General features: G+C 32.0%; 3 protein-coding genes and 1 pseudogene across 5 annotated transcripts; 2 read left to right on the forward strand and 2 right to left on the reverse strand.

Annotated features, from left to right (window-relative positions):
- Positions 1-578: 578 nt before the first annotated feature.
- Positions 579-1891, reverse strand: LOC107418756 (salicylic acid-binding protein 2). The gene is made up of 3 exons (XM_016027461.4): positions 1451-1891; positions 1059-1196; positions 579-943 (listed from the first exon to the last, which is right to left on the reverse strand). Exons 1-3 carry the CDS (start codon positions 1889-1891, stop codon positions 662-664), a joined length of 861 nt encoding a protein of 286 aa, XP_015882947.3. The 3' UTR covers positions 579-661.
- A 2290-nt stretch (positions 1892-4181) lies between these two features.
- LOC125422634 (protein DETOXIFICATION 16-like) lies at positions 4182-9874 on the forward strand (annotated as a pseudogene).
- A 1992-nt stretch (positions 9875-11866) lies between these two features.
- Positions 11867-15940, forward strand: LOC107418820 (protein DETOXIFICATION 16). 3 transcript variants are annotated; one of them, XM_048473525.2, is made up of 8 exons: positions 11867-12426; positions 13224-13768; positions 13902-13988; positions 14107-14163; positions 14386-14624; positions 15193-15311; positions 15402-15488; positions 15575-15940. In XM_048473525.2, exons 1-8 carry the CDS (start codon positions 12145-12147, stop codon positions 15632-15634), a joined length of 1476 nt encoding a protein of 491 aa, XP_048329482.1. In that variant the 5' UTR covers positions 11867-12144; the 3' UTR covers positions 15635-15940. The 3 variants fall into 3 exon arrangements, with proteins under 3 accessions (XP_048329482.1, XP_060670817.1, XP_048329483.1); XM_060814834.1 differs by having other exon boundaries at positions 12293-12426; positions 13206-13768; XM_048473526.2 differs by having other exon boundaries at positions 12319-12426; positions 13189-13768.
- Positions 15941-16730: 790 nt separating this feature from the next.
- On the reverse strand, positions 16731-18762 carry LOC132800651 (uncharacterized mitochondrial protein AtMg00810-like). The gene is made up of 2 exons (XM_060814835.1): positions 18157-18762; positions 16731-18066 (listed from the first exon to the last, which is right to left on the reverse strand). The coding sequence occupies exons 1-2, from the start codon at positions 18296-18298 to the stop codon at positions 17459-17461; spliced, it is 750 nt and encodes a 249-aa protein (XP_060670818.1). The 5' UTR covers positions 18299-18762; the 3' UTR covers positions 16731-17458.
- Between the last annotated feature and the right edge of the window lie 90 nt (positions 18763-18852).

The following is an 18852-nucleotide window of genomic DNA, read 5'->3' on the forward strand; positions in this document are numbered from 1 at the left end:
ACTATGGCTCGTATGAGGACCATCCGCACCATAGTCCGACGGACTGTATATATATATATATATATATATATATATTAAAACTTCCGGTATGTTTAGTTTAGATAGGTTTAAAATATGCCAAATTATAAACTGACCCTAGCCAAACTAGCTCAATTTGGTTGATTTAATTGGTGCGATTCACTTTTTGCCCACCCTTAGTTTTAGCTATTCACAAACATTTCTTATCAAAGCATATGGGCATTTATCATCGTACAAAAACGCTCTACTATATACAGTGACTAATAATTTTAAGTTACAAATGAAATTTGTCACTAGATAGCTAATAAAAGAAAAAAATTCACTAAAGTCAATTTGAACTTAATCCTTTTTACGACAAAGCTATAGTAACAATAAATTTGATTAAATTATGTGTTCATCATTCTAACAATTTTACATTTGTAGTTATCTTGTCACCATAGCTCCCTCAGAAAAAGATTCGTATTATATATTTAGTGACAGATAATTCTTATTAATCGCAATACTTATATAATTTTTATTTTTTTTCCACAAAATGCATATATATTTAGTTTTCATTTCGTAGTAAGAAGCTTTATTCCAATAGTTTAAGTTCTGTATTTTGCATTGTGACGTTTGTCTCCATAGATGATCAGGCAAAATTTATTCAAGCATAGCGATAAGCTATCTTCAACAAAGAATGGAAAACTTGCTGTGGCTTTGAAAGCATTGCCATATGATCAGCACGGCGAATTACCATCACGTTTTTCGTTCCACTATTCTTAATCATCCATCGTTGAAATTTTTCTCTTATTGCTTTATCTTCATCGCACACAATAAAAACCCGTTTAACGGAGCCGTATCTACTTTCTGTGAATTTCTTTGCCTTAGACAAGTCTTCAACGAACAGCGATCCAGTCCTTACCAAAGTCTTAGCCAGCTCAAGATCCTACATAGTAGATCAATTGGGCTTAAATTAAGGTTAATGTAATTATTTATATGGAAATTATAGAAATAAAATTAATATATATATGAGAGTGATAGCGATGAAGGGGTATACGTACTTCAATAGGAGAGAGTTGATAGAACTTGGAAGACAAATCCTTGGGACCAAAAAGCATTGAAGTTGAAGGTTTTTCGGGGCTTCCATAGGAGGAAAATCTAGTATCCAACCATCCATCTTCGGGACTCATGGTATTTTTCTTTTTCAAATGCAAATGACAACGTTATTTAAGTAAATTATTTTCAAGATGATTTGAAATTAGTTTTGTGCTACATATAGTGTATTTCGGACCAACTGAATAACAACAATGCTAGAAATACCAAATTGTTTACTAAATGACATTGCAAGTTTCAATTAGATTTATCATTTGGGCATCCATTTCTAGCTACGTTATATGAACTTTGACTGAATGATAACATGTTACCATTGAGTGGCAAAATTAATGTACAATACCTGTTCTTCAAGAACATATGAGGGCCGGTGTAAGGTATCCGGCAAAAAGGCAGTCAAGAAAACGGCAACAGAGATCTTTTCAGGGAATTTCTCCATGGCAAGGGCCAAATTCAAGCCTCCCAAGCTATGTCCTACAAGAATTACCTTTTCTTGCGGAGGAACCGATGCCATAAATTCTAACAAAGGCCGAGAGTAGTCAGCAAAGGTGTGAATATCTTCAATGGATTTCATGTTGATGCCTGAAGCTGTAAGGTCGAGAGAGGTGACATTGTGGCCTTTAGATTTCAGGAGTGGTATGATCTTATACCAATTCCAAGCCCCATGGCAGGCACCGTGAACTAGAACAAAATGCTGCTTCTGTTCCTTGGCTTCTGCCTGCACATGATTTTTTGCTAGGCAGACCAAGTGAAGCAAAACAAGTAGCAAGAGAAACCGAATCATTTTTGCTTCTTGTACATGGTTAAGTTGGTCATCCTTATGGGTATTTATAGAAATGAATTTAATTAAGTGGGAAAAATTTTGGGAAAGAGGGGTTAACCTTTAATGCTGGTGTGCATTGTTTTTCAGCAGTAACGCAACTTTAACTTTTGAAATTTGTCTTTTTAAAATGTATGCCTTTAATTGGTCAAACTTTGAAAGTGTATAAAGTTTGGGAAATTTTTTATGGAATATATAGTTGCTTGTAAAACGTGGGACAACAAAATAATAAAAATAAAAAAAAGTAAAAAAAAAAAAAAAATCGTGGGAATGATGGATTATATGTAAACAATCGGAAAGGCGTGAACCTTGCTTGGGAAATGTTATTATAATAATATTACTTTTAAAATTAATTATCTTTTTATACATAAATATAAAGTAGTAGTCACTAAAATTTAATCAATATATAAACTTTCACGTGAAATGTACACCCCCAACCAAATGTAAGAAACTTCAACGTGAAAATATTGTGAATTTGGATATCTGACTATTAATATGATTGTTTAGGCCGCCTTTTAACTTTCTGACTTTGACATTTTTATGCCAGAGAACAATTGAATTCTATGTGTTTGGAGTCATGTGTAAATCGGGTAAATCTAAGTTTGGTTCTATAATTCCTTATATACATGTGTGGGATGCTTACGACCCTCAATAAACAATTTTTCTTTGGAGTTGAGAATCATGAGAAGCATCAAGATTAACAAATTAACTGCGAACAAATGTCTTCTTGGGGTTGGAAATGCTAAGTTGTTGTTGTTGCTTCTCTTATTTCTTTTGTTTTATTAATTATTATTATTATTTTTGTTTGTTTAATTGTTGTGAAGATTTACATACATGCTAAAGGAGCCTAGCTTAACTGGTATCGAACATATGGTCCTCATTGAATATATATATTTTTTTTGGTGAATATGGTTCTCATTGAATTGTTAATTTAAATAAAATATATAATTCAATTATTAATATACATATGATCCTCATTGCAATTAATTAAAATGTTCAATTCCATTTTTGGTATATCAAAATCCAGTGAATGACTCTACATAATTATGCAGTCAAATGAAAAGGAAGTGCCAATTGAAAGGTCTGACGGTTTATTTCCCTTTCGGTTTAACAAGAGATCGGTGTGAAATGTATGGAGCTCATATATCTATGTACAGCACTTTTTAAATTTGGAATTTGTTTGGGTAATTTTTAATTTGGAAGTTTGGTGCCAAGAGAAATGAAGATTGGTTTGCCATGGAAGATATTATTCGGTAGATGATCCTACCATATCTATTATAGATATGTTCAATTAAAAATTATAAATTCATTATGATATAAAACATCATTTATACATCGATAATTCAATCTAGATAAACTGATTTTTTTTTATTTATTTATTTTTTATACTAACAAATAGTTAATTTGCTATATATATATATATATTTGATTTTTAAGAATAAACAATTACTATAAAAGCAAAAAGATGGCCCAAAAAAAAAAAAGGAAAAAAAATAAACAGTTACCTAAAACGTTTTACAAATAAAAAACATATACAAAAATAATTTATTTTATATAATAGAAAATAGGTTTTTACCTACGCTTTTTAAAAAGCCGACGCTATATATAGATTTTTACCTACGCTTTTTAAAAATGTATCGATAAAAGCATTGGCTTTTTATTTTTATTTTTTAATTTTTTTAACTTATTATTATTATTTTTTGATATTCTTACTGCCACCAAAAGTGCTTCACCTTTTTTTTTTTTTTTTTTTGGTTCCAACACCATGGCAAGAAGTGGAAAACAATATATATAACCCTTTTGTTCTTAGATTAATTGTTTTCTTTTTTAACTTTTGCTTTTTTACAAAAATAAAATGTTTTTCCCAACACTTCAAAATTCTTGTTAAAGAGATAAGGAAAAAGCTCCAAAAATCATATCAACAATGAAAACAAACGTATAAAGCCCTTACTTCAGCATATCAGCTCCTCCATCAATAACTAACATTATTATCAAATATATCCAAAAAGTGTGAGAGCTGAAAGAGAGAACACCCCGTAAAATAAAAAATAAAAAGAGAAAGAAATAATATATATATATATATATATATATATATTCTTGCTGCCAAAAGTGCTTCACTTTTTTTTTTTTTTTTTAGTCCATCTGTTTCTCTCTGCAACCACTTCCTTTCTGAGTCTGATTGTTTCAGAATTTTTTTGAATTTTTTTTTTCTAGTTCTTGGAATTTTATTTGTAAAAAAGAAAAAATTGTAAAGATGATGGTGAGAAATGTGGTGATGGTTCTGCTATGTCTGATGGTTATTGCTCCCATTGTTCTTTACACTGACTGTGAGTGGGAGCCGGAACGGTGGGTGCGAGCGGGAGCTTTAGTATCTGGTGGGAAGGAAATTTTGACAATTTTTCTCACGTAAGAGAATTTTAAATCTAAACTTTTTGTGCTTATGATTTTGAATCCAATTGTCACTAATTTTTCCATATTTTTAGACCGCATCATTTTGTTTCAAGTCCATCGTGACAGTAGAAAGACTATATATATATATATATATACTAGTTTTGACCATGTGCATTGTTATTTTCTTTTAGTATTGCAAAATTATGCCTTTTTTTTTCTAATTTTATTTGTAGTTTTAATTTTTTTGTAAATATAAATATAATTTTAAATCTTTTCATAAATAACAAAATAAATACTATAATTATAAAATAATCCAATTCAGTCCGATCCTGCACCAAACAGGGGACAACTAGTCCAACATTCAGTCCAGAACTATACCAAACACAGTACTGCACTATTCGATCCTGTCCGATCCGAACCTATCCTGTCCGATCCGGATCTATCCTGCGTACCAAACGTCCCCTTATGGTTTAGTATTTTATTTTGATTTTTTTAAAATTTATATTTTAGACAGAGTTGCTTTGCATAAGATTATTGTAGAAAATATATAGCAAATAAGTTCTGACTGTCTAGTTTTAATGTTTTTATCATTTTATTTTTTGTTTATGTTAATAGTTGAGGTGATTTCTATAATAATTATTTAATTTTTTTTCTAAAATTTGAATTCATATTTTGAAATAAAATATGTGGGTTGTTTTTTAGTTACTATATGTTAGTTAAGGAATTTTTATTAGAAAAATAACATATTAAGATTATTTTAATTAATATTAAATTACTAAAATGAAATAAATTTTAATAATAATTGTTTAATGGATGTATTAGTTATATATTTTGAAGAGAAAAAAAGTGTATTTTAGAAGTTGGAATAATTAGTAGTTATGTACTTATATATTTTTTATTTTCAAATAAAAAAATATTTTTTATCAGCATTGTTTTGTTAAAATTATCAAAGTTGATACTTTTTATGCGAGCAAAAGAAATTTGAAAATTTTAAGAAGAAAATTAAATGGGCCGACAGATATCAACTAATGTTATGCCATTGGTTTAATTGTAAAACAAACAACAACAACAATAATAATAATAATAATTTCACATAAAAAAGGAAAAGAAAGGAAGAAACTATTTTCAAATTAATATTGTGCGTAGTATTGTTGTTGCTTTGTTCAACATAACACACACATTAATGGCAGATTCCCTCATAGATTGTAGAGGCATGGTAGAGGAAGTTTAATTCATTCTTTAAATTTGGATAAGTTTCCATCAATTTATTCTTTGTATATTGAACCTCTAACTAGTAAAATATAAGTTGTTAGCTTTAATGTAATGACTTTCTCAATCATATTCATAGATTTTAGCAAATTTAAAAGCAGTACATTAATCTCTTCTAGGGTACAATTTTATAAGAACTAACCTGATTGGTTTGGACTTACTAGCTGGTATTAAAGGCCCTAAAAACTTAAGATAATTGGATATGATATGTCATTTTTTTTTTTAATATTTATCTCTAACACTTCCCACACATGTAGGTCAAACTGTTTTGGGTTTTTTTTTGGGTATTTAAATGTGTTTTTAATTTTATGGATGGAACTATTGAATTTTAAACTAAAAACATTTTAAATTATTGGTTTTGATACCAAATTGAATTACCATTTCTTTTAAAATTTAAACTAATAAATGTGGAATATTATATCTTTTGTGTTAAAGCAAATATAAAATAAATGATAGCTCGCCTCCTATCAATTTAAGCTTTTGGGAGTCAACGATTCAAGAAAGTTTAGATTTAAAACTCAACAACTCCATTTAAAAATAAAAAACACATGTGAAAATCCAAAAATGAGCCCAAAAAATATAGACCTACATGTGAGAGTGAGTGTTAGAAAAAAATTATAAAACAAATGATAGCACACCTTCTTACATGTCAGGGGGAATATTAATGAAAAAGTATAAAAATAATACTTAACCATCTCCCAGTTTACCTTCTAATAACTTAAGTTGATGAGCGCTGAGCTATTATTTATTTATATTTTTCTCTATTACTTCCCCTCACATGTAAGCTCACATTTTTTAGATTTATTTTTGGGCATTTACATGTATTTTTGTTTTTGAATAAAGTTGAAGTTTTGAACCCATGATCTCTTGGATTGCCGGCTCTGATAGGTTGGTATCAAATGATTTTTAGGTTTAAAGCTATTGGTTGGTGTTCAAGGCTTTTAATCATTAAAAGAGCTACTTGTTGTTGTTGTAGGCTAAGGAACTGGTTGTTCAAGCATGTGGTAAAGTATCTTCTGGTCGTTGTTGAGATTATGGGTTATGGATTTGGTTGCTATCGAGATTTGGTTTCTGCCGTGGTTAAAATGGTTGAGAATTGGTTAGTGGTCGAGATCGTCTTTTAGGTTTGATCATTGTTAAGAACTAACTACTATCTTGGTCACTCGTTTATAGTTGGCTAGTGTCTAGGTGAAGTTGCTCGGGGAGGTCATGTGGCTATGTGGAGGTGGTGTAGTCAAAGAGTTTTTGTTGAAATTTGAGGAAGTTTGGGTGAGTTCAATAAGATTTGAAGAAGTTTGGGTGAGGCCGTGTGGGTGTGTAGTTCAAATTGGTTGTTGGTCCCTTATTATAATTTAGGGTTTCATATTTTTTTCACATTTGAAAATTAAAGATAATTAATTGAATGTAAAATGCTAAAATTAAATTTAAATAGTTGATATTTAGGGATTTGAGTGGGTAGTAATCTAATGGTGATAACAAATTTACCAAATAAAATTTCCCATGAAATTAATAATAATAAAAATATTTAAATATTATATATATTATAACCTTGGTTTGGTTTAACTTGTATATGTCTTATGCCAAGCCAAAATCAACCGCTTGAATTGATTTTTTAATAATAGATTAAAACCGAACTAGTATGCTTATAAAAAAATAAACCAGATTAAATGAAATCAATTCGGTTTGGCCGGTTTAATCAATTTGGTTTGAATTTTCTCCATCCTTAATTAGGGCTCATTCAATCACAGTCCTGCCAATGAAAGATGCCCATGTAGACGGGACCACATAAAAGTCAATAGTGAAGCTTGCATGGCATATTTTTTGTCCTTTAGTAACTTAATATATATTTGTCATTTGTAGCTAATTGGCTCACCTATAATTTATATGCAATCATTCAAATTCGATCCTTTTTCATCTTATTAGAATTATAGAAATAACAAATAAATGGAACTTTGACATGGAAGCTTGGTGGACGAATGTCATGCAGTCGAATCGTGAGCAGTCGTTTGACTCACATCAAATGGAGAGAGGGCAGCAAAAGTAATCTCTAAAGACATCATTGATTCGAGTTTGTGAACCAAATGGACATGAAAATGGAAGAGAGAGAAGCGGGATTCTTGAGGAAATACAAAAGCAGTTATGGCTTCCAAGGCCTTTGGTATCAGTCCGCTTGTTGGTGTATTGCTTACAAACTATATCTCTAATGTTTGTGGGTCATCTTGGTCAGTTATCTTTATCTGGTGCTTCCATGGCTATTTCCTTTGCCTCTGTCACTGGTTTCACCTTGCTGGTTAGTTAGGTCGTCTATAATTTTTTTTAATTATTTATTTTATTTTATTTTAATTTTAATAATACTGGTTTTTCTAAGTTCTGTGGTCATGGCAAAGCCTTTTTATTTTTTGTGTTCAACTTCATCTTTACTAAAGGTAGAAATAGCTGGTCATGTGAAAATTAGATTTCCATGTCATTGAAAGTTATACTATCAATTTATCACAAAAAAAGAAAAAAAAAGAAAAAAAAAGAATGAAACCCTAAATTTGCTTTATTTTGATTCTTCATTACTTTGAAATTCTTGATTTGTGTTTTCCCCTAACATGGATGTGGACTTCGAATAGGTATTGATTAAATACTTTCAGGAGATTTGCAAATACTACGTTTAATTCCTGATGGAATTGCTTCATTAAGAATCAACTTATATCATAACTGAAATTACTGCCTAAGTTTTCATGCGAGTTGTATTTTGTGAATCTGAATTTCTGTGGCACTTTTTTATGTTATTAAATGTTTCTTAAAGGAAACTTCATCTATGGTCAGATCATGCTATTTTAATTTGTCACTAGAATCAAATAGCTAGAGTTGTTTCTTTTAGTCCTTAATGTTATTCACTTAATTATCAAATTCAAGTTTATAGCCGAAGCTGTTTAGGTAGTTAAACTCTTGTTTCATGTGGACTTTAAAAGCTAGTGAAAGATCCACAAATTTTTCAGCAAATTGTATATAATGAATTTACTTATATTCGTTGATTCTAAGTTTAAATTTGTTATGAAAAATTATTATTGTTTATCAGAAAGGGGAAGATTATTGTTTTTCGCACCATTGTCATTCCAGTCCAAATTGTTTGTTTTGTTTCAATAGATGGGGTTGTCTAGTGCATTGGAGACATTATATGGGCAGGCATATGGAGCAAAAACAATATCATATGTTGGGCATACACATGCAGAGAGCCATGTTTGTTCTCTTACTTGTTAGTATACCCCTTGCAATTATTTGGGTGAACACAAAATCAATTCTAGCTTTCGTAGGCCAAGATGCAGCCATAGCAGCAAAAGTCGGACAATATGCTCGTTTTATGATCCCGATTGTTTTTGCCTATGGTCTTCTTCAGTGCTTGATCAGATTCTTACAAACCCAAAACATTGTTTTCCCAATGATGCTGAGCTATGGAATTACAACATTAATCCATATTATTTTGTGTTGGATATTGGTGTTGAAATCTGGACTTGGGAACAGGGGAGCTGCCTTGGCAAATTCCATCTCTTATTGGATCAATGTGCTATTCCATCTCTATGTGAAGTTCTCTTCTTCATGTGCTAAAATCTTGGACAGGATTTTCAAAGGAATCTTTGCAAAACATTCCCACTTTTCTTAAACTTGCCATTCTTTCAGCTGTCATGGTCTGGTAAATAAGTTCTATTTCAAAGTATCCCATGTGGCATGCTCTTATTAGACCAAATGCGCATTTTATTTTAATTTCTTTTAATTTCCTGTTACTCACCTAGTAACTCTTTATAAACAGGTATTCTTGCAAACTCCTTGAACACTATAAATATCTCCTTGTAAAATTTTAATCCTGGATCCTAATGCATTTTATAATGACTTTTGGTTTTGAACAGTTTGGAGCTATGGTAATTTGAAATGATGGTTCTTTTATTCGGTTTTCTCCCCAATTCTAAGCTACAAACCTCTGTTCTTTCTATAATGGTTAGATTTTAACTAACCAAGTAATTTTATGAATTATTATTTTGGTTGGGTCTCTGGTTGGGATTAATATGTGCACTTAGCGTTCAAGTTTTATCTCTTTTTACTATCACCATTTGCACCAACTGGGAGCAAGAAGTATCATCTCTCTCTCTCTCTCTCTCTCTCTCTCTCTCTCTCTCTTACAAATTCTCTATCTCCATGTATTTTCTTTTTCTGAATTTGATCCTTATGTTTTAGGCAAACAAGGCTACAGAAAAAGTCTACAATTTGAAAATTCCTGTCAATATGGTCTCATGCAATGCTTAGTGTGACTACAGTAGAGTCATTTTTCATTGCAAACATCTATTGATGAACATAACTATGAGAATCTTGGATTTTTTTTTTCTAAATTTTATTTATTGTGTACATATATATATTGATTTATATTGTCCGAATTTGCTATTGGACTGTCCATTATATACCTAACTTTGTGTACCACAACAAAAACCTATAGACAGTTAATGGGTCCCAGTTAAGGTGGAAAAACCAAAGTTCTCTGTTTTGAACTATATATATATATATATATATGGATCAGATCATGTTGATTTAATTTATTCTAAATGGTTAACAACAGGTATGCAAACAAGCAAACAGGGTACTTCATCCCCCAATATGGTGAACTATGTGTTGAATTGCAATTTGTCGCCTAAGCACTTTAGTTGGCAAAGCTCCTATGAACATGTGGGATTATTTTATTCTACTATTACTACATATAATTATCACATATCATAAAAGGGCATTATGACCTTTCAATTATTACTTTCAAGAAAAGGTGCCGGGGGGGGTGGGGTGGTGGAGATATAGCCAAGCTCTTATAAAAATGTGGGATTAATTTGTCCTACTTTTCCTATATAATAATACATATCATAAAAAGGGCATTGTGATTTTTAAATTATTACTTATAAAAAAAAAAAAAAAAGAAGAGAAGAAAGATATATCATGAAACATCCTTTAATATTTGACATAATTACAAAATCTTTCGGCTGAGTTGAAACTCTACCAATAGGTTACGCAATATAACCACAAGATTACGCAAAAATGTTATAGTGACAAATTCAATACAATGATTTCGAATTCTGATCTTTACACTTCCAAAGTTAAAAACCTGTAACTACCATTTTTTCTAAAAAAAATAAATTTTTTTTTTTATTTTTTGAAATTATAATGGTTATTCATTTCATGTAATATAGGAAATTTACAGGAAAATTGCTATATATATAAAATTAGCAAAGAGCAAGTTGAAGTAGTTGGTTTGGGTTTGGATTCTATATATAAAATGTGTTAAGTTTGTCGACTGTAGATTACTTAAATTGAAATTAATAATCATGCTTGACTCGCATGCCAATTGGTCTATGTCTCAAGTACTTGGAATATTTGCAAGTGATATAGATTATTTAAATTGAAATTACTAATCATGACTAATAGAGTTAAGAGGTTTTTGGTTAGATTTCCGACAACTTTTGTTATTATCATATACAGCCAAATTCATGCAGCAATCGATGAGTCACATTTGCTGATTATTTTTATAATATTATCTTGCTTGTCATCTCGTGAATGCTTAGGCGCAGCAGTGAGGCACCGCCACTTTGCATGAGTTAGGTTGAAGATTCCTTTTTTCTCTTTATTATTATTTTTCTTTCAATAAATTTGTAATACTTTAAGCTAAACCCTATATATTTTGCTGTCCTAGAGTATCGTTTATTTGAGATTCTAAAATGTTTTTGGTTATGGAAAAAAAATAAATAATGAAATAACTTTAATATTACTTTGGAAAATCAATTGTAAAAATAGAATGAATTAGATAATCAAACTCACCATTTTTTTATTTGTCATTTCACCTTTTATTTAAAAAAAAAAAGTACTTTTTATGTTTATTAGTTTTAAATTGTTAAATGATTTGACATTATTTTAAAATGGCCATGTTAGCAGGGCAGAAACGGTTTATATTTACATATAAAGTGATTGCCAAAAAACAAAAAAAAAAGAAATTTTATTAAAGTATGTTAGAAATTTTTTTCCCATTTAGTGACAAAAATATGTCACCTTTTTTTTTTAAAAAAAAAATGTGACAAATTAAAACTGTGTAAAAAACTTTATTTTTATCAGTGAGCAAAAAAAAAAAAAAAAATTACTTTTTATCAAAAATCATGCATGACGTTAAGGGGAAAAATTATATTTGTCACTATAAACTTTCGTAATTATATAAATAAGATTTATTTGGATACTTCTGGGATTTAGTTCCTGCTTTTGTGTCTGACATGGTGACCAAATATTTTTCTGTTTATGTAAATTGCTCAAACTATTTGTGTTATTTACTTACAATCATCCAAATTGACACCTTATCTGTTTCTCATGAAAAAATGAACTCCTACACTTTTGTGGACTAGTTGCATGGAATCTTATACAGAACAAAAAAAGAAATTGAGCTATCAAAATTCTGAGCTATATGAAGCCAATATTAGTGTCGTTCTCTGCCTATGCCTCTGCTCTGTTTCTCTCTCTCTCTCTCTCTCTCTCTCTCCGAAGCTAAGTAGAAAATGGAGAGAGAGGTCAACAACCCAATTTTAAGCACGCCATTGATTCAAGTTTGTGAAGAGAATGGACCTGAAAATGGAATACAGATAAGTCACGGTAGAAGTGAGATTCTTGAGGAAATAAAGAAACAGTTATGGCTTGCCGGGCCTTTGATATCAGTGAGCCTGTTGATTAATTTATTGCAGATGATATCTGTGATGTTTGTGGGTCATCTTGGTGAGCTATCTTTATCTGGTGCTTCCATGGCTACTTCCTTCGCATCAGTGACTGGTTTTAGCTTGCTGGTGAGTTTGGTTTTTGCCCCAAATTTTTAGTATTGATTCCATGGTTTCTTTGTGCTCTTTGGTTATGGCAATCCTTTTTGTTTTCTGTTTTCTGTTTTTTGTTTTATGTTTTTTGTTTTTTTCTCTTCAACTTCATCTTCACTCATGTTAAAACATTTCCCAGTTGATTAAAAGTGACTTTTGAAAAAACCCAAAAAGAATAAGAATGAAAAAAAAAAAAAAACTAAATTTACTTTCTGATTTTGATTTGGGTTTTTCTCTAATATAGATGTGCACATGCAATATTATGGATTATACAATTCTTTTTTAGGTGATTTTCACTTACTGCTTTGAATTCCTAAAGGAACTGTTCAATGAAGACTCAACTTCTATTATAGCTGAAATTGCTTCCCAAATCTTCATGTGAATTGTATGTATATGCCTAAAAATCTGTGAAAAATTTTATTGGTTCCTTGAGACAGATCATGCTACTTTAATTTGTGCCTAAAAAGCAAACTGGTAGAATTAGGTCTTTTATTCCCTAATATTATACCCTTAGGAATCCAATACTAGTTTGTAACCCAAATTCTCTGCGTATATATCAGCTACTGACTCAGTATGGGATCTTAAAAGCTGGTGAAAGGTCTATGAACTTTACAGCAAATTGTATATGTCTGGCTCTGCTTAACTTTGCTGCTTCCAAGTTTGATTTTGTTATGAAAAATGATTATTATGTTATTAGAAAGGGGAAGATTATTGCATTTTTTTTTGGTGGTAATATAGTCCTTCCATCCGAATAGTTTGTTTTGTTTGAATAGATGGGATTGTCAAGTGCATTGGAGACATTATCAGGACAGGCATATGGAGCAAAGCAATACCATATGCTGGGCATACACATGCAGAGAGCCATGTTTGTTCTCTTAGTTGTTAGCATACCCCTTGCCGTTATTTGGGCAAACACGAGATCCATACTAACTTTCTTTGGCCAAGATGCTGCAATATCAGCAGAAGCCGGACAATATGCTCGTTTTATGATCCCGTGCCTTTTTGCCTACGGTCTGCTTCAATGCTTCATAAGATTCTTACAGACCCAAAACATTGTTTTTCCAATGATGCTGAGCTGTGGAATCACAACATTAATCCATATTATTTTGTGTTGGATACTGGTATTGAAATCTGGACTTGGAAACAGGGGAGCTGCCTTGGCAAATTCCATCTCTTATTGGATCAATGTGCTATTGTTGGGCCTCTATGTGAAGTTCTCTTCTTCATGTGCAAAATCATGGACAGGGTTTTCAAAGGAATCTTTGCGAAACATTCCCAATTTTCTTAAGCTTGCCATTCCTTCATCTGTCATGGTCTGGTAATTTCTACTTCATTCTTAATTGTATGCCAAATGGTGTACTTTCTTATCCATTATATATTTCTCCTTCGTGAAATTTTACCCTTTGATCCTAATGCAGTTTACCATGATGTTTTGCACTGGTTTTCAACAGCTTGGTGATGTGGTCATTCGAAATGATGGTTCTTTTATCTGGTCTTCTTCCCAATCCCGAGCTAGAAACCTCTGTTCTTTCTATATGGTTTGTTATTATAATAGTTAACTGCAGCATTACTTTACTTGAGATTGTAGGCTAAATACTTTTCTAATTTTGGGTTCTGCATTTCTAAGTTTTTGCTGACTGTAACTTACATTGCCAGCCTTAACACGGCTGGAACAGTGTGGATGATCCCTTTTGGACTAAGCGGTGCTGTAAGGTGAGATATGATGTAGATTCTGATTATTGCTACAAGTCTGAGAATATCTAAGTTTCTGGAATTTATATTTTATAGGCACTATAACTTTTCTAATTTAAAACAATTAATTCTAATGCTGTTTATAAGAGAATTCAGCAAGTGGCATTTATATTACAGCAAAGGCACCACTTTCTAATCCAATATTTCTTGTTTATTCTTTATGTTTTTGTTTCTGAATTACAGCACTCGGGTTTCGAATGAATTAGGAGCCGGACACCCAGATGCAGCTCGCTTAGCAGTACGTGTTGTCTTGGTCTTGGCTATTACTGAGGGTTTATTGGTGGGATTGGTCCTTATATTGATACGTAACATCTGGGGCTATGCTTTTAGCAATGAATTGGAAGTGATCAAATATGTAGCAATAATGATGCCAATACTTGCAGTATCCAACTTTTTTGATGGCCTCCAGTGTGTTCTTTCAGGTTTTTCTAATATCTCATGGTTCATCTAAGAGCAGCATCATCTTATACATTAAAATATACTTGGGCAAACCCTTGTTGGTATCTGTTTATAACTATTTTACAGAATCTGACATTGGTAGAAAACAAACAGAAATGCTTATTAGCCCTATTTTCTATGTGTTTGTTATTATAATTTTTTTATTTTTATTTGAAAAACCTGTGAAAACAGAATTTCCCTTTGCACCAGAACATTTTCATGACAGAAAGAGTGAAAATAGGTTGATTACCTATTTTCAACACACTCACAGGCCTTTCTTCTTCTTTTCTTCAATTTCATAAGGAATTTTCTATCCATAGAACCAATTAGAGCAAAAACATTGGTTTTAGAGACAAATAAATTGTGCCCTCCTCTAATCCTAAGCTAATAACACAAGTTTTGTAGAATGTGATCTCTGGAAACATCGTAACACAACTTTTGTAGAATGTGATCTCTGGAAAAATCAAGGGGAAATAGATTATAAGATAGCCTTCATAGATGAATCAAGCATAGAAGCTATTATTATAACTAAATATGAACATTAATTCATAGGGAACGCAAGAGGATGTGGGTGGCAGAAGATTGGAGCATATGTGAACCTAGGATCCTACTATTCGGTGGGAATTCCATCAGCTGTTTTGTTGGCTTTTGTCTTCCATATTCGTGGAAAGGTTCATTTCTAGTGCCATTTAACCTCTTTTTGATGTTAACTTCTGGTGCAAGCAAGTAATAATTTTTTTGTGAGTCATTGTTTTGAATAGGGTCTTTGGTTGGGAATAATATGTGCACTCGTGGTACAAGCGCTATCTCTTTTTACCATCACCATTCGCACCAACTGGGAGCAAGAGGTAACATTTCTCTCTCACTTTCTCCTTTCTCCATTTATTTTCTTCATCTGATTTTCGATTTTTTTTTTTTTTTTTTTTTTTTTCAGGCAAAGAAGGCTACAGAAAGAGTTTACGAGTCCAAAATTCCTGTCGATATAGTCTCATGATATGCTTAATGTGACTTGCAAAAAAGACGACTTTCATAGCAAAAATCTGTTAAAGAACGTAGCTATATATGGCAATCTTGGAATTTTATAAAGTGGTATGACTTGACTGCTGGAAGATACAGCGACTGCAGGAGTAAGAAGACTTGAGCTTTCAGCTTATTCTTGTAGCTCTATTTCTTGAAGTTTCTACTTTTCCTTAAATTTTGACGTTATATGAGGAGTAATTTTCTTTTATATGAAGTTTATCGTAAGAATATTAAACTGTGCCTTTATTAGTGGAATGCTTTGATCTTCGCATGAGTAAAATAGTTTAAAGTGTTATTGCGGACAATGAATTTCATCAAGCAGTGTTGAATTTAAAAGTTTGCGTACTAATTAACTTTTCTTTAGTTATTTGAGAACTTGTTTGATTAAAATCGAACTAGAGTTGAATTTTTGGTAGGCTATTTGCTAGCAGATAGAGCACAAACAAGGTTATAGATGAATATATGAGATTGGATTGGACTACTTAAGTTTACCAATGGAGCTTTCTTTATTCTTAATTGAAACTAGCAATAAGGAATTGCGTTTCTATTCACGCTACAAAATTTAATAACTACATTACATTTTTAATTACTTATTAATATTTCAAAAGTATATATTCTTTGTTGAAAAGTCACAACTACCTTTAAGCATATAAATAGAATAAAAATAAATTAGTATGTATACATTACAATGGAGGTTTTGAAAAATAATAAACCGTACAATGGAAAAAATAGAGTTCAGCGACTAAGAAGAAAAAAATGTACAAAAATGATTGGTAAATCATTCCTTTCAATCTTAAAAATTAAAAATGTAAGTATATAACTTTTATGATTTATTTATTTTTTTATGTAAGTATTTAACTTTTATGATTTATTTCTTTTTGGACTTTCTTTTATATATATATATATATATATATATATATATTTGTTTTTGAATTTGCATTCTATCTATTCTTTGTATCACTTTGAAGTCATTTAGTCTAGTAGCATAGACGTTTGAATAGGTCAAGGTTCTGCACAGAGGAGAAAATAATCACTTTAAGAATATGTGCAGTATATATAACACAAATAAGTTGAACAAATCCAGATTCTGTATATCGAATGTATCTTGTTTTATGTGAATTATATAATCTGAATGAAAACAAACAATATATGAAGTAGTAACTTGGACGATTGAACCCATCTAAATTTTATATGCTGGATGTATCCAATTTCATATGGGTTATGTTATGTGAGCGATAATGAATGAAATATGAAATAGTCATGTGGCATACATAACTTGGATGATTTGAATCCATATAGGTTTTGTATATTAGACATATCATTTCCATCTGAATTATATGATCCGGATGGAAACAAACGATATGTGAAGTAATTATTTGGTATACATAATCCCAATGATTTAAACCTACGTTATTCTTTCCTTTATCGGGTTGCTGTTTTCTTTATCCACAATGGCTTGTAGTCTATCAGGCCCCCTCAAATGCAGGAGTGGAGCAATGTGAACTCCAAGTTTGGTGCGCAAGTGTTGAAAGGAATGGAAAGGCAGCGGCTTGGTGAAGATATCAGCAATTTGATTTGGAGAAGACAAATAGCGAGTAACCAATGAACCCCGTGCAACTTGTTCTCGGACAAAATGGAAATCAATCTCTATATGTTTTGTGCGGACATGGAAAACTGGGTTTAACTGTCATGTAAAGGGCACTGAGATTATCACTAAACAATTGAACCCGTTTATGGTATGAAATTCCAATATCTCGCAACAGATAGGTAATCCACATAAGCTCAGCAATGGCAGTAGTCATAGCCCGATACTCTGCTTCATACTGGACCGAGCCATCGTTGACTGCTTCTTTGATGACCAAGAGATGCAATTCACTCCAAAAAAGACACAATAGTCGGTTGTACTTCGACATGTAAGTGGGCAACCAGCCCAATCAGCATCAGAACATCCTGATAGTGTATTGTGGCTTTGTGCAAGGAAACGAAGGCCAAAGTTCATTTTTCCTTTTAAATACCATAAAATCCGTTTGACAGCCTTCAAATGCAACCGGGTTGGAGAATGAAGATGTTGACAAGCTCTATTGACAGCATGTTGGATGTCTGGCCTGGTGAAGGTTAAGTATTGGAGTGCTTCTACAATACTTCTATACTCGGTTGCATCAACAGCGTCATCATCATCAATGGAAGGAGTGATTTTTGTAGCTATTGGAGTGGAGATGGCAAGGGCATGTAACATATTGGCACGTTGGAGAAGATCACACGTGTATTTGGATTGAGAGAGAAACAAGCCTCCGTTGAAAAACTTAGCTTCAAGACCAAGGAAATAATGAATAATTCCTAAATCTTTTAGTGCAAAATCCAAGCTTAGCTTCTGTATAATATGAGAGATCAAAGCCGAACTGGAACCTGTTATCAAGACATCATCTACGTAGATTAGCAACAATAGGATGTGAGTATCATCATTGTACACAAAGAGAGATGAGTCAGCTCTACTACAAAGGAAGCCAATCTTTAAGAGACTTGAGGAAAGCCGTTCAAACCATGCTCGCGGGGCCTGTTTGAGGCCTTTTAGGGACTTGTGAAGAAGACATACATGATGAGGAAATAAAGGATGAAGGAAGCCAGGAGGTTGTTCCATGTATACTCTTTCCTTCAGCTCTCCATGAAGGAAAGCATTTTTGACGTCCAATTGACGAACCTGCCACTTTGAAGACACATCAATTGATAAGATAAGCCGAATTATGGTGGTTTTGACAACAGGACTGAATGTTTCATCATAGTCAATTCCTTTTATCTGAGAGAATTCTTTCGCTACCAATCTGGCCTTGTAGCGATCTAGTGTTCCATCTTCTTTTATTTTGGTTCAAAAGACCCATTTTGCACCAACCACATTAGTGTTAGCAGGTCGGGGAGCTAGTGTCTAGGCTTTGTTATCATGAAGAGCACGCAATTCTTCCTTCATGGCATTTGTCCATTCGGGATATTTAAGAGCTGTTCGAACTGAAGTTGACTCGGGAAGAGTGGTGGTTAGAAAGGAAGTATAAGGATGAATTAATTCAGCAGCTCGTTTAGGGTGAGCACGTAATTGGTTACGTGTTAGCATTGGATGGGTATGAGTTGGTTATGGGTGAGATATGGGTAATTGGATGACAAGATTATTGAATATATCTTGTGATGAGAAAGATACGGGAG

This window comes from Ziziphus jujuba, chromosome 2 (genome assembly GCF_031755915.1).
Source record: "Ziziphus jujuba cultivar Dongzao chromosome 2, ASM3175591v1".
NCBI lineage: Eukaryota > Viridiplantae > Streptophyta > Magnoliopsida > Rosales > Rhamnaceae > Ziziphus > Ziziphus jujuba.